This window comes from Grus americana, chromosome 4 (assembly GCF_028858705.1).
Source record: "Grus americana isolate bGruAme1 chromosome 4, bGruAme1.mat, whole genome shotgun sequence".
Lineage (NCBI taxonomy): Eukaryota > Metazoa > Chordata > Aves > Gruiformes > Gruidae > Grus > Grus americana.
The window spans coordinates 66627362-66650771 of record NC_072855.1 but is presented as its reverse complement, the minus strand read 5'-3'; the positions used below and the strand labels follow the sequence as shown (position 1 = coordinate 66650771).

The 23410-nt window shown below is 38.0% G+C and overlaps 2 protein-coding genes across 9 annotated transcripts in view; one reads left to right on the top strand and one right to left on the bottom strand.

Moving 5' to 3' along the window:
• Positions 1-14382, top strand: part of ARHGAP10 (Rho GTPase activating protein 10) — a 153605-nt gene extending 139223 nt beyond the window's left edge. For all 3 annotated transcript variants that reach the window (XM_054824710.1, XM_054824711.1, XM_054824712.1), the window contains 3 exons: positions 2698-2829; positions 4254-4345; positions 13577-14382. In XM_054824710.1, coding sequence (XP_054680685.1) covers positions 2698-2829; positions 4254-4345; positions 13577-13665 — 313 coding nt within the window. In that variant the 3' untranslated portion in view covers positions 13666-14382. The remainder of the gene's footprint in view (positions 1-2697; positions 2830-4253; positions 4346-13576) is intronic.
• A 471-nt stretch (positions 14383-14853) lies between these two features.
• Positions 14854-23410, bottom strand: part of NR3C2 (nuclear receptor subfamily 3 group C member 2) — a 222717-nt gene continuing 214160 nt past the window's right edge. For all 6 annotated transcript variants that reach the window (XM_054824700.1, XM_054824696.1, XM_054824697.1 and 3 more), the window contains one exon: positions 14854-22316. In XM_054824700.1, coding sequence (XP_054680675.1) covers positions 22161-22316 — 156 coding nt within the window. In that variant the 3' untranslated portion in view covers positions 14854-22160. The remainder of the gene's footprint in view (positions 22317-23410) is intronic.

Below are 23410 nucleotides of genomic sequence, written 5' to 3'. Positions count from 1 at the left end.
ACCTGCCAGGTTTTACATGCTTTTATGTAATGCTGCCTGGTAAAGGACAGTGTAATCTTACTAGTTGATAGATTACCCTTCTTGTTGAGTCTCTGTAACTTGAGAAATAAACATGCCATGACATGGATCTGAACATTTTACTTCATCTTCTGTTCCTTTATTTGCACACCTTTCCTCTTTCTTTCTTTTTCTTTCCTCTCCCAGTCTCAGCAAGAAAACATTTGGTATTTATTCCAAGTATTCTTCTGAATGACCGCTGCTTTCCTGGGTCAGAGGGTATCTTTTGTGTCTTCTCTGTTCTGAGTATTGTTTTGAAATCATTAATCCTGTGCTTACACGCAGGTGGTGTGTGTTGTTCTAGAGCTGATCAATTAAGTTGCATAGATTAAATGATGCATGTTTCAATGAAATATTTAATAAATGGAAGATTTTATTATTCAGTTGTTGAAAACCAAACAACACACATCTGAGGTATGCACTAGAGAAGACCACTTGGTAGAATATTCTTGAATCATGATTAGTTTGCATTAGAGACATTTTAATACTCTTCCGGCAAAATACTTGGAATATTATTTTTCTATTTTCTGTAGTTTTACAGGTTTCAGAAATGAGCCTGATACCAGTCTTAATGTTGGAATTTATTTGAATTGAATAAATAAGAGCACAAGGAAAATAGTTTTTCTTTAAATATCAGGATTGTTTTAACTATAATAGTTTAGTCTATGCAAATAGGATACTTTTTTAACTTACTTTTGTCCTAGGTTCACCTTCTGGGTTACTGAGTTAAAATTAATTCTGCACGTACATGTTATGTGCAGAATAAGGGAGTAATAATCTGCTTTCTAGCAAACTTTATAAACTTTACAGTACCATTGAGAATTTTTTTTATCCTCAGTATTTAGAGCAAATAATACAAATGGTGGTGTTCAGTTTTTGTTTTTCTTCTCTGAATGAAGTTACATTTAGCTGAAAGTTTTTGTTTTACCTGAGGAAAATTTTTCAATGGTTAGATAAAGATGGGAGGAAGAGGACAAGTTCAAGTAAAAGTAAACCCTAAAATTAAGTAGGTGCTGGTCTTCAAATATATGTAATTATTGGAAGATGTAAATAATTGTGTAGTGGTGTAGCAGACTAGATGTCCTCTTCCCAAAGTTAATCATGAAATATGTTTCTAGTCAGCACACTCCAGCTTTTCATTCAGTTTACTACGTATGATTCCTTCCTTTATTTGGTAAATCTGATAGTTTTAAAAGCAGAGCATGTTTTGATAAACCCTTCTGGTTTTGATTCCAGCACATTTAAGTTTCATTTTTATTAGTGGAATTAACTTTAGAATGCTGTTTTCATACACTGTGAATTCCAGTTTTCATCCAAATGCTGCCTGACACAGATCCAAAGGAAAAAAGTATTGTCTTGTTAAATAAGGAATGTGCCATTCACCATTTTATAATGTACTAAATTTAAAAATTAATAATCAAAATAAGTGTCTGCTTAACTATGTAATTGCTAGAATGACTGTGAGATATATTGGCTAGGAAAATCAGTTTGTAAAAGTTGAATTTGGTTGTAAACCATGTTATGCAAACCTACAATAGCGATCCCTTCTTCTAGAAATTAAATATCCCAGTGCACAAGAAGATTAAAATCAGCTATATAAATTAGATTTCCTGCTTTCTTTTATTCGTTTACAATTATAACAGGGGTGATTGTTGATCCCTTTTTTTCTTTTGGTCAATCCACCTTGATTAAGTGTGAATTTACACCCCCACAAAAACCTTCTTGACTGGATTCCTAGATTTTGGTGGTACTTTGCAGATTTATGCTAAGAGGTTAATCTTGGAATAAGGTGAACTGATAAATGCTGTATTGTGAAGTCTGTACTTCTGAGTGATGATTCCTGTGTGAAAGCTGTGTGTGAATGATTTTAATTCTGTTTCTCCTTAGAAACTACTTGTTCCAAAGATATGCTGACATTATATGTTTAGACTGTTTGTTGTTTTGTCCGCGCAGTGAAACAGTCTTCCAGTGCTGGAATGCTTTAGTTCTTTAAGGTGTAAAAGTAGGAACATCCTTTATGTTGGGGAGGACTATGTGTGTTTTTCAATGACTAATAAAAGTTTTAACTTTGGCTGCTATTTCTTCTCCTCTTGTGGCAACTATGTGTTCAGCCATTAATTTAATACATATTTGAACAGTGTGTTCGTGAGGGCAGCCACTGAGGCAGTATCTACGCAGTTATGCGAATGAGATCTCAATCCAGAGCCAGCATCGTGATCCCAGTGTTGTAATAGCTGCAGCCTCTTTTGAAATCTTCCCAGTCGTACATGCACTGAGAAGATTTTTAAATAGATTCATCAAAACTTGTAAAGGCAAAGTGGCAGCTCAAATAATAGCCTGCTATATGCAGTTTCATTGTATCTGTCCTTATTAGATAAGGAAAGTGGAATTTTGTCTTTTTATTGGTTGTGTCATACATCTCAGGTAATTCATCTTAGCTTAGGGCATGTAGGAGAAATACTTTAAAGGAGGAAATGCAGAATCATATGATGGCCATGTCTGCAAAATCAGCTTGATATTATTATTGGTTTTGAATTTGAGGATCTCACTATTTATCTAATTATAAAGATTCAAACATTTTGGTATGAAAAGAAATTTTATTCACCTTGTTAATTCTGCCTTGAATATATTTCCTCTTAGTCCTGGTCAAAGCCGCACATCGATGGTCTCATGGATGAATACGCCGTCTGCTAACCCGACTGCCACAAGTACTGCACCATCCACTTACTTCTTCCCTAATCCTGCCCCTGGGAGTGACAGAGCAGTGGAAAGGTATGATGTACTCTTCAACTTTTGCTGGTTATTTATTTGCCTCCTTTTTTCTGTATCTTTTTAAAAACAGTTAATTCATGTCTTCTGCAGTATGCAAATGATTATTTTGAATCAAGAAATGCAGCCTTAGTGATTTTGACAGAATAAAATAACTGTCTACTCTGTCTTATTCTTCCTTTGAAGGCCTTTGTAGAAGGCACCCAGATTGAGCCAGTGGCTTGTTGGTTAATGCAAGCAGACTTTGATTCCGGTGGTCAATTCATAGTGTGTCTCTACTTCAGTGATTCTCTTACAGTGTCTTTTAAAATACAGATTCTCTTTTCTCTAGCCACCCATGTCAAACTTAAGTTTCTCAACCTAGTCATCTTGCTTCTAAAAGACTTTCCCATGTCTTTACCTGTCTCTGTGGTTTCATTGTTTTTTTTCACTCTTTGGCCTTCTTTCCTTCCATCCTGTTTCTGCTTCCTTCCATGTTGTTGTCCATCTTTTGAAGTATTTTCACTTTTTCTTTTGAAGATCTTCACCATACTAGCTTTTTCCTTCAAGTTGTATAATATTTACTTTTCTAATTGAAGTTGGGTATATTCATAAATTCTTGCCAACACTTGGTAACAAAATTCCATTTCTCATTACTGGTTGCGTTTTGCACCAGAACTGCATTGACTGCAAGCTCCTTGGGGCAGGGAGAATCCTTCCCAATGTTTTATGTGTAGTTGTTGTTGCCTGGGCTCAACAAAAGATGATTTAATGGTGTGGGTGCTGTGTCTAAACAAAGCATCATTGGGCAGTGGCAAACTGTCAGTTGGTGCAGGCATGATTAAATAAGATGTGCCAAAAATACTTATGTATTCCAAGATGTCTGCTTATGGTACTTGGAGAAATGAGTACTTTGGACAAATTCGTACTGATGGCTTATTACTGAGCATCCCGAGAACACCTCTAAAAGACTACGTGAAATTTTAGAAATCTTACTGCATTTAGGACAAAACAGCATCTTCAGTAGTCTTGTAATATTGTACTGTAAACAAATATAAAAAGGAATTCTGTACTGTGATATCGAAAAGCTGAACTGCAAGATTCATGAAGAAATGTTACAGAAGATATAATGATGATTAGTCTATAAATTAAGTATACTATGCTTTGCTGATTAGCACTTGGCAAAATTTTAACTGTAGTTGAAAGTTGAGTTTAACTATCATAAAATAAGTGTACATAAAGTTGGGAGTAGGATATTCAGAAATGTCAACAGTAAGCTGTGAAACTTCAGCTTTGGCATTTGTGTGTATGAATTATAAACCTGTAATGATGCATGTGAGATTGTGTTCAAAGTTTTAGTCATCTCCAAATTAGAATGGAGAGAGAATGGTTGAGAGAGTGTCTTCCAATAGTTAAAAATGACTGTAATTCATAATTTCATTTTTCAGTGTGGCCCACCGAAAAGCAAGAGCGGTTTATCCATGCGAAGCAGAACATAGCTCTGAATTATCATTTCAGATAGGAGCAATTTTTGAAGATGGTAAGTACTGCTTGAGTAAATATAAAGCAATGAAAAACAAATTGACAAAACTGCTAAAATGGCTTTGGCTAAAAATACAAGCCTAACTGCTATTCTGCCAACGTTGCTGATGGCACACTGTTGGTGACATAGAAGATTTCTGGTACGTAGAAGCTATTTAGCGTATACTTAGCACTGTGAGGCAATGCCTTTGATTTCTGATGAGTAGACACTTTCAGTTGGTCTAATTTTTCAGCAGCATTTAAATGTGTTGTAGTACCAAAATGGGTTATTCAGCAATAGGTGAATAGGCCTTTTTTAAAAATGTGAACTATTGTTGTAAAATAATATATGGGCTTTCATTTAAAGAAAAAAAAAATCTGGTTAAGGATTTTTGAGCAAACAGGGCTCCAGGTAAATCAGCAATCACTGGAGAGAAAAGGGAGCAGTTACTTTTTGGATCAAGGTGTGCCTTAGTGTGTGTATGTACTTGTAGAAAAAGGAATATTCACTGAGGTGCAGAATGGAGGCCTGTGTTTAAAGGTTTCTATGGATCCAAATACAGTATTACATATCGACATCTAGAAGGTAATTCCTGTGCTCAAGACTGTGTTGCTCCTCAGTGAACTTCCATGGCTCTACTCTTCAGCAACTGCACAGGGACTTCAAACTGATAGCAATGGTTTTAGTTTTTAAACCTTATGCCAATGACTACTGTGATACAAACTCTGAAGCTGCAGAAGACGACATTAGAGTGTAGTTTCTTCCTATTGCAAGGGAATTCCTATTATAAGAAAGAGATGGTATGGAATGGCTCAACAGGGCCTGGACAATTCAGGAATTCTTGTTACTTGAATGCAATTTAATAATAATTCTAAGCAGAAATTAATTCATAGCAGCAGCATGGTAAGACTGTTGTTCGTTACAAGACCGTGATAAAAAATTAAATTCATACTATAACCCAGAAAGTTTGGCCAAATTTCATCCGTGTGTTATGCAGAACGGGGGATTCAAAGAGATCTGAGAATTACATCCCTAAGAACATTGTAAGTACTGAGACCAGTTTTTCAGTCTTTCAGTCTGTCTAGAGGCAGGGGCTAGTAAGAGGCATACTGGCCTCTAAAGGATTTGGAAATTCTGCAGTGATGCCTGTTTTCTTCTCATCCATTGTCAGCTTTTAGCTTGCTTACCAGGTCAGAAATCTGATATGAGCTTTCCAGAGGGAAAACGGTATTTAATTCTGCATGACCAAATACACTTAGGGGATGTACTGCCCAGCCATTCAAACACCACATGTGAGAATCTTTGGTTGGATGTCCAATAAAGGAGGAATATTCCAAATTCCCAGTTTACATCCAGCAGGAAAAAGAAAAGTACACAGTCTAAAACAGCTGGAAAACATCAACCTGCAGGCACTAAAAAGTTAACTAAATATGTTTTATATTTCCCAAAATGCACCCTGTTAACTCTGTTAGCACTGGATCAAAAGTGTGTGTGGGAAAGTTTTTCTCATAAATGAAAATCTTTTCATCCTGTCCTCCCCAGCCCTGGTAGAACTTCCTAATTTGTTTAACGAGCCGAAACAAATGGGAAGTTCAGCAGAATATTTTTTTTTTTTTTGTGGTGATACTTATTTTAGAGCAGACAGAGAATAGAACATTCCTGCCCTCTGCCTCCTCCCAAGCCAGTAAATAGTAAGCCTGGTCCAGACTTAGTTCTGCTTTTTTTTGCAGCATCAGGTGGTCTGGGGTCCCCACTAGGTTCTTCCCTACTAGCACCCACTTTACAAAATTGTACTTGATGTTTCCTATTAAAGCTGCCTTGCAGGCAAATCACATCTGAATCAAGTTAGGTGGGAAACCTTTTAAAGATGAATTAGCTAAATGATTGCTCTTTTTAAAATCTCTAACACCAGTTATTTTAATTTAAGTTTTTTAAAACATGACTGATAGGGATCTTCAGCAGAAATAAAACTGTGTGCAGGAAAAAAATCTAGTGCATGGAGGAAAAGATGTGATGCACAGGGGAGAGGCATTTCTAACGCAGAACAGCAAGGGTTGCACTTCTGTTGTATTGGCATGGAATAAGAAAGTCTTTCAAGAAGCAGTTGCCTCTGCGTTGCACATTTGTGTGACAGCTACGTTAAGATTTTTTTCTTGTGCAAAGAGATCTCTAGAAGTTAACGACAAAGCTACCATGGTTTTGGTGCCTTACAGCCTCATTTGAGTTTTTCAACTAGAGTTGGATTGTCCAAGAGCACGTATGGAATTCGACTCTTTGGCAGCTGTGGAGAAATGTTTCAACTGTAAGAGACTTTTTCCATGTCATCATAAAAATAAGGTTGGAAGCTTGGGAAAAGGTTACGTGTATTGCATTTTGAAAACCTAATTGCAGATTTCCAATGTGAAAGATACATTTCCTTAAATTACATTTGTTTTGATTTATTCCACTCTATCCTGGCTATTTTATAAGCGTTGTCCTTGTCCTGCAGGGCTTTCAGCCGAAGGTAGGCTCTGGATTGGCAGAAAAGGGAGGAGAGCATGCAAGTAATAAGGCAGTAACTGGACGTATGTAGTAACTTAATGGTCATTCCATAATGGTTCCCAATAGGTTATGTCATGGATGACTCTGTCAGTATAGAAAGGTATCCTCATTAAAAGTGCAGCCCAGTCTCCATATTTGAAACCTCTGAAATGCCTTCCCATAGGCCTTTTCTTTTTGTGCTAGGCACCCTTGTGTCTATGCTGGGATCAGATTCCAGTGAATCAATTCAGGTTCTTTAGTTACTCAATTTAAATTCCCATATGCCCTAATAAAGTCCCCAAATGAAGAATTAAAGTAATAATACATCAATTCTGCAGCTCCACCAATAACCTTAACTATCAAAGTGACAATGCATCAATCAAGTTGACATACAGCTAGTATCAACCATTAAAGTAACTGTTAAATTAATGTCTACTAAAAAGTGCTGCTTCCATTAGTGAAGGTTTTATCCATCTCTCTCCACCCTGCCTCACTTCTCTAATCCTGTCTCTTTCACCTCTCACTATTTGTTGAGTTTTTTCCTTTCTCTTCACTCTCTTTTCTGCTTTGTTTCCTTCTGTTTTTCATTTCCCTTTCCTGTTCTTCTTCTGTTTTGTCTCTCATTGTCCATAGATGTTGATTGCAGCAGTTCTATCTTAACCTGTTGTTATCCTGGATTAATCTTTCTGGCTGCTGTAGCCTGAGACAGGATAATGGCATTTAGTGCAGTACAGGCTTGCACCTGTCATAGCTGCTAAATGTAATATTGGTGCAAGAAGGTAAGAGTTTAACCTTTACTCCCGTCTCCATTTCCTGTTTCTAAATGGGGGAAAAAATATCTGTTTGTGTCTCAGGCTGACAAGGTTAGATTTACTAATATTTTAAATTAAGCTTTGCATCACCTGATAGGAATCTGTATAGAGTCTGAACATTTGCATATTCAGGTGTTTTCAGTATTGCATGTATGTTGTGCTGAATCCCACAGTCTTTCCATTAAAGTGTCATAGAATATAAATGCTAAGGTGCCATCTGGTAAGTTAAAAAGAAAAGGCAAAATTTTCTATTTAATTGAATTGTGTAAGAAAATGAATAATGTAATCTGAACAATAGCCACTGGATTTTTTTAAAAAAATATTCGATTCAATTTACCTTAGGATGTGCCAATATTTTCATTTCCCAGTTGTTACAGGCTATAATATTGACAGCACATAACAATATAATTCAAGTGGTTAGAGGCAAAGCTTGAAGAGTTTGCAGCTGGATAAGGGCACATATGGGAAGAAGCAGAGTATGATCTGAGATTGTGAGACACATATGCTGGCTGTATGTTGTTGTTGTTGTTGTTGTTGTTGAAGCAGATATTCCCAATAATCATGGAAAGAATAATCAGACTGCCTGGCATTGAAACCTTGCCAGCCTTGAAGCCAAGTGTTATTAAATTTCTGGTTCTTGAAAGAGACTGCTTAGAAGTCAGTAAATGGGAATTTCACTAGGGAGGAGTGTTTTAGATAGGGTAAATGGTGTTTACACAACAAAATTCCTTGGCAGTATTGGTAGCAGGAAGGCTTCCTGAAAACTTGTCGAGATAGCTCTCATCAAAGCTTTTTACAATTTTTAAATTCAGGTTTTAGAGGAGAGAAAATATGGGGAAAACTGTGAAAGTGTTTTGTTATAGTAATTTTCTTCAGGAAAGGTGTGGCACCGATTGTCCCTACCAAGCATAGCAGAACACAAAAGCCATGTTCACGCCGCCGTTGTCATCCCTCTCTCTCTTTCCTAGTGTAAAAAAGTGCCAGCTTTAGTTAATGTCCCTGGTTTTCACTCCAAGGTGCTCTCTTTCCTCTTATTCATGCTATGGCTTCTGGACTGTCTTTCTTTATGATACTGACAAATGAAGAGAAGTAGTGTTCCCAAAATACTGTATTGCACTGTATGTGCCAATAAATCTTTTGTTGAGGTAAAAATGAGGATAAAGCTAATTCTTCAGGCACCTTTCATCTGTGGATTTCAGAGCACTTGGAAACATTCATGTGCATTAATTATCTCCATTTTACACCTGGAGAAACTGAGTGTACAGGCTGCGGACAGATGTTCCCCTTTTCAGATATTTCCATGCCATTTGGAGGTAGTTACCTCAAGCTGGTGCTGCAAGTTACCATCACTTCACTAATAAAAAGTACCAGATGAGCACTACCAAATTCCTACTGGCTTTGCTAGAAGTTTTAAAAAGTCACTGAAGGTAGTTTGACCTTAACGAGTCTGACTTTGCTCCTGCCAACAGTGTTGTGGAGGCAGTGGTCTCCGGAACGGAAATGTTAACATGGAAGATGTTAAATGATGGGTTTTACCTTGTAGCTGGTGCGTGTGTGGGACTGTCAGATGTTCAGCCATCAGGTGCGATGGGAATCAACTCAGGAGAAAGATCTCAAGTCTCAATGTCTACACACAGGTCACCAACTTATAGCCCAGGGAACTTGGCAGCAACAGAGCTGACAAACCACTTGCCTCTCTTTTAGAGTGAGCCAAATTATTCTTTGGGCACTCTCTCTATTCATTGTATTGACTAGGTCTCAACCAGCTCTAATAGCAGCTTAGATGCTTCTATATAGGGAACTCTCAGTCTGCAAGCTCAATTCCACCTTTGCTAATTTGTCATGGTGTATCAGTGTGTTTGCTTTTGTTCGCAAGCCTGAGCCCTTATAGGCAGACTGTTTTATTTGTGGTCGCACAGTATAATCTTTAGCAGAGTCAGGAAGCAGACCTCTTGACTCTTAGTCCTGTGTCCTCTGCACAGGATAATTCTGCTTCTCACAACATACTTAAGGGAAACAGCAAGTTTTTAAATCTGAAATTCCATGCTAACCCTAAGCATGCTAAACGTTTGTGTATCTCTGCAGTCTACTTTAGCCATAGAGATTGCTTTAAAAGCCCACAGGGATTTCTAAACACAGAGAGCATGCAAGCACATTTTGTTGCTTTAATTTAATTTCTTGGCGAAAAATTAGCTGTTGTGATTGAGTTCTGTGGAAGTGTATTCTGGTGCTGTACTGGTTTTAGCAGTGAGATTTCTGTTGCCCACCAAATGCAGTCTTCATTTATGTAGCTTGTTGGGGTCATTACTTTGGTAAAGTAATCCATCAGAAAGGGAGGCCCTCTTGTGCCAGGCACCATGCATGTTAGATAGCCTTCCCCATTTCGGTTTCCTCCCGAAACAGCTCGTTTCCACAAAAGCGTGGAAATCAGTGTGAATCTGTGTCTGATTCAGTCCTGCTAAAGTTAGTGGCACGTAGGCAATGAACTAATACCACTGTGGAAACGTTTCATTCGTAGTTGAGCCCTGTGAAACTTTTGAGCTGCCAAAGCAGAACAAGGTCTGCTTATAGTGTTGGGTCTCTGGGAAGAGCTGCTTGCAAATTCTGCGTATTTGCAGTTGGATAGTCATAACATTGGCAATATTGAAGCTATTTCCTATGGAGAATACGGAAAAGAAGAAGTGCTGCAAATGCTCAGTTGACCTTAACTGTGTTTCTTGATTAGATGAAATCAGAAAACCTTTTACTTAGAGATCTCATTGCGAGTTGAAAGTCTGTTGATTTTGTCCATTTGAGTTGGGGTGATTGTTCCATAGTGCTTGCCATCATACTGATGGTCAGATACCCTCCTTCTCGATGCTTTGCCCCCACTAGAGTGAGAGTACTGAAGTGGCTGTGCAGCAGGTATTGAGGAAGCTGCCATCCCACTCTGGGCTATCAACTTCACTGCTATTTCCACTGTCTTAAGAGCTGATGGCTTTTGGTGATGGTTCTTTGATTGGCTTTGTTGCGCAGTCTTGCTATACACTTGTTAAACCTTGCTGAAAATATTTCATTTTTAGTTCTCTGCTCTGTATCTCTTACACTACAAGTATTTTCCCCTCCTGTCCCTAGCCAACATAAGACTTAGTCCTATGGGATGCTTGGTCCAATAATGAGTTGTAGTTTTAAGGCCAAATGTGTGATTTCTGCAGCAAGGTATTTTTAAATGAGGCAGGCCTGAGCAAGTGCTAAGAACTGTAATCGTTGACGGAGAAGAAATGACAGAAAGGGGACACTATGGAACATCTTCTCTTGAGTAGGATATTTTTTCAGAAATAGCCGTGTCCTGGGTTTAAGAAGGGCTGTGCATGATAGCAAAATGTCTTTTGTGCGGTGAGGTGTTTTTTATTTTAAATGAATGCTGTTCTACACTAAACTTTGGAAATGGATTAGCAAAGAAAACAGGATCATTAGCGCTTAAAGCAGCTTTACGTTTGGACAGCTTCCCCATTAATATCATTTGCCTACCGAAGAAGTCAGTGATGTATGTGAGTATCTTAACCCTTCGAGTGTAAGGTGATTTGAATGGGAGCGGAAGTCTTAACTAATGTGACAGTCGTCACAACTGCTGAATATTAAGAGTTATTTCTTTAAAAAAAGACTGATCTCTAGAAATGGTGATTTTATGTGTAATCTGAGTGCTAATTCTTTCTTCAGTCTTCATAGAGTCTACAAGAAACTTCTGCTAACAAATAATGAGGCCCTGAGCTGTGTAATGTACATGTACAATATTTAATTTCCTAAGCACAGAGCTCAGTTGTGCTATCCACGTCTAGTCTTCTGGGGTGAAAATGGTATTTGTCACTCAAGTACAATTGTTCGGCTGTTGTGCGTTATCTCTGAGTGTGCTGCAGTGTGCAGAGTTCAGTATTATGTTACCAAACTTGTTTAGAAAAGATTTCTTTTGAAATTTGCTGTTGTGTTGAGCCAAGTGATTGAGCATTGTTTTGAGCGTTTCCTCCCCAGGGTAAATTTTTGGTTAATTTAAATTTCAGTGCAATCCCCTCAGATGAGGGCTGCCCTCATTTTGAACAGACCTTTGATATCTCATGCTCACATGCCAGTAGTATCTGTCCTCTCTCTAATGTAAATTGAGGTTGAGCTCCACAGGACAAGTAGAAATTTCCTACTTCCAGGTTTTCTAGTTGTTTTTCTTCCTAATCTGTCATTTTTTGGAGTTTGTTTTGTGTAATACAGATGTGCTCCATAGGCATGGGAGACTTCAGAGACAGGTTTGGCTGCCCGCTCGAGCTGCTGGCGTATTTGCTGGAAAGGGTAGAATTGCAGCCAGCTGCTGCGGTGGAGCTTTTGGAGGGAGGTTTGTGGTGGTGTCAGTGATGCAGTTTCAAATGCATCTGTACTCTGTAATTGTGGAATAAAAATGACAAAGGGAGAGGAGGGCCTGCTAATTACTAATAGTAATGTAAGTTACTGTGTGCGCAGAGATCCTACAAGGTAATTTTCTATGTATTTTTTTCCTTTGGAATCTTTCTGTCAAGCATATTCATTATAAATATAGGCCCAGACTTCTGATCTGAATCTAAACTATCAGTATCATTTGAAAGCAGTTTTGTTTTCTGGATTCCTTGGAGGTATTGCTGTTTAAACTGTGGTTTCTTAGCCCAGCCTCTAGCTTCACTGTCTGACAATGACAGGACACAAGGAAAAAACTAGGGGAAAGTATGTTTAAGTACTCAAATTTAGAGCCTTACAATGCTTTTGAAAGTGAGACTTAACATGTTGCTCTATCTTAACTGTTATTTCCTGGATTTGTGGAAGGCTACAAATATCACATTCCCCAATGTGTTAATGTGTTTTAAATAAAGCACTGACATGGCTGGCAGCATGTTTCAGCATTTGTCTGATCTCTTCCCTAAATAATGTCTGTCTCAGAAGCACTGTGAGGATAAATTAACATGGTAGAGAATATCGTAGGTTGTTAAGTGTGGGATTTTTACAGTTACATAGGTAAGTATTTACCTGTCTCATATTCTTGTAAGAAATTTGATAGGGGAATTTGAGGACTTTTCAGTCTGTTTTCCAGTCTGCTTCTTTTTAGTCAAAATAGATATAGGAAGCCAGATTTCATTAATTCTGTTGCTCACAGAGTAACTTGTGGGGCATTTAGAGTCTGAGCTAAATTTTTCTTACTTTAGATTCATGGATACTCTTGCATAAACTTTGGGGTCAGCAGTGGGTAAGCACTTAGGATGGCAATAAGAAACAAGGCGTATCGTTCAAGCCTTTCCTTCGTGTTTTGTGAATAACACGATGTATTTGAATTTCAGAGAGAGGATTTAACCTGAAGAATGATTCAGAGGCCATTGGTCTCTTCCAATAGCAGCTCTGCTCTGTGAAGAGATGATGCTCGGAGTGAGATCTGGCTCATTTCTATTTCCCCTGTAATCCTTTGCACGCTTACTTTTCATGCAGAGTACGGTCCTCTGCCATTTTTTGGGGGCTCTGAGCTTCCAGATTCGTCACCTCTGTTCAAGACAGGTTTTTGGTCTTGCTTTGCCCCCAGCTACTGAAATGGTTTCCCACTGTTTGATATGAATTCTAACTTCTCCCCAAAGGCATCTAGATTTTCTGTTTTATAAACTCATCCCAAGTTCCATTAACTGTTTCCTTAATGAAGTAGTCTGCGCCTAAAAGCTATTTCACCATGTATACTTTGCAGAAGATAGTTCAAGCACCTTTATGCACGTATTTCAGTTAATCATCCTCTTCATCTTTCCTAACCAGGTTCTTAAACAGGTCGTTGCAGAAGACTGGATGTTTTTATGGATGCTTTACCTGGTGTTACGGAGCTAAAGCTAAAAGTACTAATTCAAGCATAAAAAGATGCAGTAATTTTTTTCCTTTTCTTTTGCAGTGCAATTTTCCAGAGAACCAGGATGGCTAGAAGGCACGCTAAATGGCAAGAGAGGACTTATTCCACAAAATTATGTTCAGTTTTTATAGCTTTGTGTATTGAACGCCAAGAAGGTGTACATGGTATCCATGGATTTTTGTTATAGTCACTTCTGTCTACTTTTGTGACTGCTTTTAATCAACGAAGAGCCTCACTATGGGTTGAAGATCCTAATCTGTATTAAAGACATTATGTGTTGCCAAATATGAATTACAAAAAAAAGATTCTTTAAGGGTTGGAATGGGTGGGGGGGACAAGAAAGGGGGATGGAGGGATAGGTTAATTTTTTAATGGGGTGCTTTTTTCAGATGTAAAGAGCAATAGTGGTATGGTTTTTTGCAAGATAACTAGCATTTTAAGGCAAATATTTGGTTGATCTGTGACTCAGCTATCAGTTAAAGATGATTTTTATAAACTTAGTGTCCTGGAGATTATGCATCGATAACCAGCATTTTTAATAGAATATGATTTGGGTTTGGAAAATACTGTTGGATTAAAAAAGCTATCATGCTGATAATTAAATTATATTTCAAAGTGGAATAGACCGTACGGAACAGACACCAGTAAGTAAAATAATAGGTATCAAGACATGACATTTTTCAAATGTCTTCAAAGAACACATTCGTTTATGTTGTGTGTGTGATTTCAGTTATTTTATAAAGATAAGACACATGAAATTTTATTACAGGTTCCTATATGCCACGGTTCCTTTGCTACTCAAAATACCACTGTAAATGAAATAAAATGTTGTTTGCTATTTGACCTAAGTCATTCCTATGTTGGAGAATATATTGCTCTGGTTCTGTAAGTTATGATGTGAAATAATTATTGGCAGCTGTATGCAGTCAGCCTCAAGCAGGCTCCAAAATGGATGGGGAACTTTCCTCTCTTAAAATACACAACTCTGCAAGCTCAAGCCAAAAGGAAAAGACAATCTCTGGCTATGATCCTTGTGCATCTTGGAGGCATCTTGCATTTTATCTGTTGTCTGTCTCTCTAGTTCCTCTTTGAGCTTCCCTTTGTTCCTCCCCTGTAATTGTCAGTTGTAAGGTCTTAATGATACTTCATAGTATCAGAATCCTCAAGTAGCTGCTTCATAATTTGTAGAATTATTTGAGTAGTAAGAGAGTTATCTGTGGTCATAGAAACAGCTTCCAGAATCTTTTGGTGTATAAATCTGTGCCTTGTGATTAAAAAAAAAAGTTACGTGCAGTTTATCATTAATCTTTTTTCCTCTCCCTCAAGTCAGATCCTCTGGGAGGCAGTGGAGAGGATGGAGGAAAATGTGACAGGGTGACATGCTAATACAGGCTCACCTATTTGTTACTTTGAACTCCGTGGATTTTGAGTCATTTACTGCAGATACACTTTGCTTGCAAGTTTTTCTAACTAATGTGATTAGTAAACCAGTTAATGGTTAATGCTGCCTGAAGTATGGGATGGCTTTTCTTCCCCCCTTAATATTTAACTCTATACCATTATTTTGTTCCTTTGCCCAGACTGTGTAGACCATTGGAGTACGCAGGAATCATTTCCAGAAGGAGCAATGGTGGGCCAAGTCAGTACAGCTCTCCAGCACTAAACCTCGTAGCTCACAGGAGTTTCATTTGGTGTATTCTCGTGGTATTTGAGCGGTGACTCTCTGCCATACAGCTTTTAGGCAATTCTTGTCTTGGCATAGTGGCTGAGTGACCCAAACACTGAAGGTGACTTTTGGATTTCTGTGACGGAGATCAAGTTCTTTAATCTGCTCCTTGACTCAGTATTAAGGAAGTAGTTGCACGACTGCATACAGCAAGAGATTGCGGATTTCCTTACTCAGATTTGTTGACATGGCAAAGCACTGTTCTGGCTGGGTATCGCATCACCCACAGCTCTGTGAACTCATTTGTGGCCTTAGGAGTCATTCTGGAGACAGCATGGCGTTTGTGTGGCTGGACTCAGTTTTCATAGCTACCAGTTGGTAGAAAATGTTGAAGGAAGAGGGAGAATGTAAATCTTTGGTATTAGCCTAGTAGGTGTGGCAGCCAGGTATGCTGGCATGTCAGATAGCGAAGCTGTGATAACTTGAAGCTTACAAGCTTTGTAAGTCGCTTCCATTTGTTGTTTTAAATGTGCAGTTCATGTTTGATCTTGTTCTGGCTGCTGTCTTCCAAAATTCTCTATGTGTTTCTCAGTTCTAACTCTGTGGTGGGTTTTTTTGTTTCGTGATTTTGGTTTTTTTTTTTGTTGTTGTTGTTTTTTCTTTTAACTGAGGTGGTTTAAAAAGGCAGATATATTGAGAAGGAATGAAAGACTTAGTGTCTCTTCCATCCAGTCCTGTGACCCTGTTTGCCTTTGGGTGAGATGTTTTGAGACTCCTGTTACTTCTGGAGCCACGCAGAACCCAAACAAGATGAAAACTTTTCTACTGAGAAACGATACACTGAGCAGAGGTAATACTAATCTAAACTTTCTCACATCCTAGACATTGTCTAAAGGCAGTGATGTGAGCTGAGCCAGATCAGATCCGGCTTTCAGGCTAACCACACTGCCTCTTAGGAATGTAGTTGTGGTAACTGCTGCCCACCATACAGGTTTCCACATCAGCCTGGTGATACTAACGCCGAGTACAGACTTGCACAGCCAAGTAGCCATGGCACATCTCGTTCTCCATCCTCACTGCTGAACAGTGCTGTAAACAATGCCCTCGTACGGACTTTGGAAGTAGAGATTAAAGGATGCTAAAAATTAAAAATCACAAAAGAAAGTCGGCCCCCTTTTCTGTGGTTTGGTAGATTTGCGCAGGGTGATGCACTGTTAACTTGAGGGGGGAAGGAGGACAGGGAATCAGTTGTGGAGAAAGTTGGTCACAGGGCTGTTCTCTTGTGGCCTGGCAGCAGGAGTGGTTGTTCTCCATGGGCCTGGCTGGGCTCTGTCCTCTCCAGGGGAACTGCTCTTGTGTCACAGCTGTGGGCGACAGATTCAGCTCAGTCCTCAGGTTGGGTTCCCCCTCCCTTCCCACGCACTGGTTACTGTGCACAGGGGCACCTACTTGTCAGTTTTTAAAAGCTGAGACTCCTGGTAGTGAATTCATGACATGGGCTGAAAAATCAGAGAGGGTGAATTAGGGAAAAAACCCATTTTGTGTGTGTTATGCAAAATGGCATTTGCCTGGCCATTGCTGTGGGGCCAGAGATTGAATCCCCTAGCCTGGGGATTAAGGTCAAATGTGTGTTTGCTGAATAATTAATGGAAAAGCTGAGGCTCTGACTAGCTGGGATCAGTAGGAATTTACAGTCTGTGTTAGTCACTGGACAGTGCGCAGTTCTGCGCCTTGACTGGGCAGCATTTTCACTCTGCTGGGTGAAAAACCCCAGGGTTTTTCAGGCTGCTGAATGTTGTTAATCATTGTCCTAGCTGATCTTCATGGCAGGTTTCCTTCTGATGCCCAGTCTTGCATCAGGAGTGAAAGAAAAATTTCATTGGCTAACTTATCTGCCCTGTGATGAAAAGAAGTGTTCCTGCTGCATTGCTTACAGCTTTTGCTAGCTCAGGCTCTGTAATTGTATCATGGAAAAGAGACTGGCAGAAACTTGCCTTTCTCCATGCTCTGTTCCGCGTTTTCTCTCTCTTAACCCATTTCACAGTTCTTACCTGGTTTGCAATTTAAAGAGGAAAGTCCATCCGTTGCTGACAGAGGGCTTATGCAGGCTGTAAATGCACCAGTGCTAAACGCAGGCTAACTGGAAGTCTTCACTGGAGCGTCACCTTTTAAGCTGAATGTGCCTTGGACATAGTTTTCTACAGCAGAGTTCAACAGTGTGACCTCATCTGTGCTTGCAGTAACCACAGGTAAGCAGCAAATAAACTTCACCCTACCAACATCTACAAGTAAAGCGTTCTTTTTTTAAAAACCTTATGGCATGTTTTACCTAGTGAAGTCTTTGAAATGAAAGGGCATTTTATCACTCCTTTCTATCTTAGTAATATTGTACTCCTCAAACTCCCAGTCTCTGTAGATACCTGAAAGAAAGCAGCGTCCCAGCTTGAGGTCAGATTACAAGTTTTGTTGTGTTTTTAAGTAGTGATAGCATTTTCTTATTTCTAGAACAGCATATGACAGATACATCTGCTTGTAAACATATGGGAAATTTTTCTTAACACTGCTGATTCTCTACTATTCTTTCCTTCTGACAATTCAGCAAACAGAAGGCAGGTGCGAGGATTTTTGGCAATAAAAAGTTTGTGTAACTTGTTATTAAAGAAACAAAATGCAATTAAATGGTGGTGCCACACCATGGACCTAGCTTTGTGCAGAATGGTGAGTTTTTGAGATAGACAGTGCACAGAACAAACCAGGATAGCAAGAGTTGTGTTTCCCCTTCTAACTATCTTACTATAATCATAATTGGACAAGACCTGACGCTGAGAAGGCAGTTTGATTTAGTCACTGGGGAGACCTTGTGTATATAAAATAGTGAATCCGTGTTTCCATGAGAGAAATTCTGACCTCGGTCAATGGGTACAGCAGCTCTGGGTTAACTGAAACTGGAAGCCAGACTTGTCTGGCTGTTGAAGGTTGCTGAGTTTGTTTCTTGGTGTGGGACGTAGCTTGTGCCTCTAACAGTGTCAGCACGTCATCTGCCAAGCAGAGTTATCCAGGTTAGGTGAACCAAATTCCTCTTGGCTTGGGATTCCTCATTCTACAGAATGAGTAGCTGCTCTCTGGCTGAAGCTGCTCTATGTGCTGCGTCACCCAAATTAATAGAGGTTGGTAAAACCAAATCTCTAGATGTATGAAGACAGATGTTCTTTCACAGTGTTAGTTACTTTATGTTGTTTAATATTGTTTCTAGATGCACGGAAGCTTGTCTCTAAGGATATCGCTGCCCCAGCACCTATCTGAGATTAAAATGCAAGAAATACTTGCAATCAAACCAGTTTAATTCATGTATATTTGTACAATTTGTATTAAAAAAAGAAAAAAAGAAAAATAGGTACTTTCAGACATTAACATAAAGACCAAACAATATTTTCTATTTATTTAAAAAGCTTTAAACATACAGAAGCAAACCCCTAATTATAAATGCATCATTATGCATAGATTTTACTGTTTACACCATACTGCTGGCTGCTTTTATTTTTCATCCAGGAATCTATTTAAACTCCAAGAATTCTTAAACATTCCTCTGAGCTTCCTGGCCTCAGAACTGCTGTCTATCTTATCAAGTCATTGACCTCCAGCTGAAAACATTGCTCTAAAAAAAGAAAAAGTCAAATCTTTAATAAACAATTAAAAGTGCATTAACTGTAGAATTGTTTAATTTCATAAATGTTTAAACAAGTCAGTGAAAAACACCACCCTGTGAATTAGCTTTTTGCATTATTGATTGTAAAGTATCTTTTTAATAAGATTTTGATATTGCAAACTTTAGTCTTTTCTATTTTATTTTGTGCAACTGCTCAGTTGCATGATGTGTAGTATTCCTGAAATACCCACTGCAGTACATGAACACTATTTTACATTTTTAACTGTGTATACAATGCTCTTGCTGTATATCCCCGATCCTTCTTAGAACAAAATAATTTAGCTCAATGAACAAAAGCCCACTTCTAAAAGGTGTTGTAGTTTGTCTTGTATTTTGCAGGAGACAAATGCCTATTTCATTCTAAACAAATTCAAAAGAACGTAACTGCCCAGTAGCTAAAAACTAGGGTTGTTTGGTTGGTTGTTTTTTTTTTTTTGCTGTACACAGGTTTAGATTAAAAAAGTGATGGCTATTCTGCTTAAGTGTCCTTGATAAGAGAATACTGCCTCTTACAACATCTATATCCAATTGTATCTATTACTTCAATGATCTCTAGCAAAAAATAATAATCAATGAATGGTTTCATAAACAACAGGTGATTAAAGTAAAGGATTTATTATAATCTGCTTACAGTTGTTTGCAAAGACAGACATACGTTTTTGCATAAAGATATAAATTGCTTTTTAAAACTAATTTAGTGTGTTTAATTATATGAAGTTTCTGTGAATTATGAATTGTACCAAACCAAGATTAAAAGTAATAAGGTACAAAAATAGGAGCAAACAGACAACAATTTGGACTGGGACAGGCATTTAACAGTGAAGTGTAGAATATGGCTTTGCTATTTTAATCAAGCAAAGTTACTCTGAGACAGAAAAGGAGGCAGTAACTTTGTTAATATAAAAAGCTGCTGCAGACTGTATTCACCCAGAACCTGGCTTTGAAATTTTCTATTTTAGGCTTTAAAAAAAAATGTAAATGAAAAGATGGATGTATGACTGTGTCTTTACTGTAAACAACCAGTCTGCATGCTGTGTGTCTCACATTGGAAGTTTGGCTTTCATATTGCTGTGCAGGTCAGTATTTAGAGATCTGCCTATGAATTAGACTTCCAAAATGCAAATAATATATGTATGTATATATTTATATATAAAAAACCTCTCTGAATACAGTCTTTACAGATTACCCATTGCATAAGGCAGGTGTCATTTAAAAAGACAAGTAGCACTGACTGTCTTCAGTGCACCAAAGCGCACCTCAAAATTTGGACTCAGAAAGGGTGTAGAATTCTTAATTCAACCACCATTTAAAAGAAATGCTACATTCTGACCGGCCCAAGGGACAAACTCTAGAGCTCAAAAATACCAGTGGCACCCAGAGAGAACACTATAGATCAGGACTCTGAAAAACTATTCTATTTAAACATGAGCGTATGGTAGCAACAGTTGAGCCTCAGAAAAGTTCACCTGTCCTCTATTCTACTCCAAAATTTTGTATTTGCTTATAAATTGTGAAATAGTGAAAATCACCTCAAAAAGTTTTTCTTTGCAATCTTATTCTAGAGAAAACATTTTTGAGACAAAATCAGACCAACTGAGTTGAACTTGTAGTGCGAACATTTGTCTTCTCAGATGTATTCTGATTATTACAAAAATGCTTACAAAATTACATGCGGTTTGAGTTTATCACTAAAAATTCTACTCAGCTAATCTGCCCTATCAGTACCTCACCATCCCTCTCACCAGTACGAGTCTGTTCGATGTACCTACTGTAATGATCTGCATGTTCCCTTCATCATAATCAGAAATCGCTCTCCCTCAGCTGAAATAATAATCTGACCTTTTACGATGTTTTATGTATCCAGTATTCAAAGGAAGAACAAACAATCTGGGAAAACCTTAATAAAAAAAGAAAAATCATTCAACATCTTATGCACCCCTGTTCCCCTGAGAGAGGAAGGGAATAGAGGGCAAGAACTCACTCTATCATTAAGCTGGCATAAGCTTTGGAGAGACTGTAATTTGTCTTGTTAAATGAAACCTTCGTAAAGTGGCAAACACAACATAGTGTAGTTTCCTACAGAAATATGAAGCAGGGTTTCCAAGATGTGCTCAAGTCACGTACGCTTGCAAGCGAGACAAAAGGGAGAAAAATATAGAGGAAAAATAGAAAGGCTTAAATACAACTGAAAAGGTTAAGTGTGGTTATTTACAACAGATACTGTAGGATGGTAAATTAGATATGATGCTAAAAAAGGCACAGCTTTCCCTTTCTTAAATACACTGTAAACGGTTCATTATGCATGCAGAACATTTCACTTTACAAAAAAATTACCTTGTTTGTTTAGACAAAGATAGTACTTAAATAGTCTCCAGCAAAATAGAGTTCTTTCAAAAATACTTTCCCATTCATCCTATTAACCATTAAAGATTTTTTTTTTTGTCTCATTTACAAAAGTTCCTTACACCTTATTTCAGGTCCTTCACAATTTATACATACAGCAATGTACAGTACAGCAAAAGACTGCAAAAAATTATTTGTAAAGCCAGCACAATAGATACTATAAATTGATACCAGGGCATTTGTTTTCACATCTTATCCTTTTTAATTAAATAGTAAATGGACACTTAACACAGTGTATATCATCTATGATGGGATAACATGGGATAACAAATGCCACAGGTGGGGATAACAGAGTATTCCACACCAAATGTTCTGTTATTACTTTACATATTAGGGTTTGTGTGTGTGTGTGTGTGTGTGTGTATATATATGTGTGTATATATATATAGGTTTTGTTTGTTTTTTTTTTTACAAGAAAAGAATATTAATGCCCCATATTGACTTTACGTTTTATGTGCAAACCAAGGGTAAGCTTTAAAAAGTTTTCATTACTTCTTGAACCCTTTCAAAACAAGCAAACAATACCAGAAACTACATGGCATATTTAAAACTCCATCTTTTAAAATATCAAAATCAAAGAGTTATTGACTAGATATGGCTTTTCATCCAGAGGAACAGGAACATTTTCTAAGTGTTTTAGGGTTATGGGGTAATTTCCAAACATCTAGGTCTTGCCAAATCCAAGTCAAGTGCTTTCCATTCCCCAAACCCTTCATGTGATTTTAGACTATTCAGAGACTGCTGAACAAGTGTAAATAGCATGTTTAAAATATGGTTTCTTGGGTCCTTCATGGGTGTGGAATAACACAGGGAAACTTAAGGCAAAGTTCTTCCATTTAAGACATTTTCTATCACTTCCTGTGAAAGTACAGGGGCTTGGCATTCCCAGATTCCACCTTTGGTAGCTGGTCACTGATGATTTCCACCAGCATGGCTGGAAACTCTACTTTCAGTGCCTGAGACTCTCGGAAGGTGTAGAAACAGAATTCCAATAAGTCACTAACAAGCTGAAATACAGAAAGAAACACTTTTTAGGAAAAACAGAGAATTTCACGTGCAAACAACAGCTTATTGATAATGGATTACTACCAAGAAATGTCATCTTACTCTGACTTGGCAGTCTATTTGCAGGGGTTAAAAAGCAACAAAAGAACGTGAATCCCAACGTGCTACTTAACTGGTTAAAAATCAGCTAACTAGAAAAAAAACCAAGATACCACAGATTCGATTTTTTTTCAGTGTAACCACACTTCTCATTTCACTAACAAACAGGCAACTGGCGACCATGAAAACCATAGGTACTCTGTGTCTGTGAAAATACAGCCTTCTGCCCAGAGGGAAAAGATCAGGCATAAACTGCTGTATCTCTAAATTTCAGCTGGATACACGTTCATTAAATCGGATTATTTGGTTAACTTCAGCGCATTCTCCAGAGGCCGCAACCTACAACTGCCAGAGCAGCTGATGTTTTTAGCTCAACACGAATGCTCTGTCACACTGTCGCGTTTCAGGTTTTATAGCATCACGGTCCACATGAAATTGTTCATCTGGCAAAGTGTTTCTATTTATATATAAATGCAGATTTCTTAATTTTTTTTTTTTTTAACACCGCCACCCTGACAGGAATGCAAACTGAAGGACTAAGTGGCACACAGGTACCACCAGCTTTTTGCTGCGTGGGAAAAAATTCCATGCGTCTTCAAAGCACTAATAAATTTAGTCTGACTTCTACCTTGTCTCAAGTTGTGGTGTTCTCATTTGTCAGTTACAGAGTTTCATTTTGGTCTACAAGTTACGGGAAACTTAATCACGCTACAAGAATGAACATTAATTTTGGCTTTTGAGTGCTTTAATTTGTTTTGTCTCTTGTTTTGTGCTATTTTCTCCACACAAAATTGCAAACTGCAGCTTATCTTTGCTATAAAACAAAGAGAGAACTGTGAAGATGAGAAGACCTCTTCCAGCATCACTGCCCGGGTAATTGCTTCTATTTTAATGATTAAAAACACGACAAAGCAATCTCATAGCTTAACCTATGTGCGCTTATTTGTGATCTTTGATACTAAGGGCATATTCTTTCAAAACTAGATTTTTTTTTTTG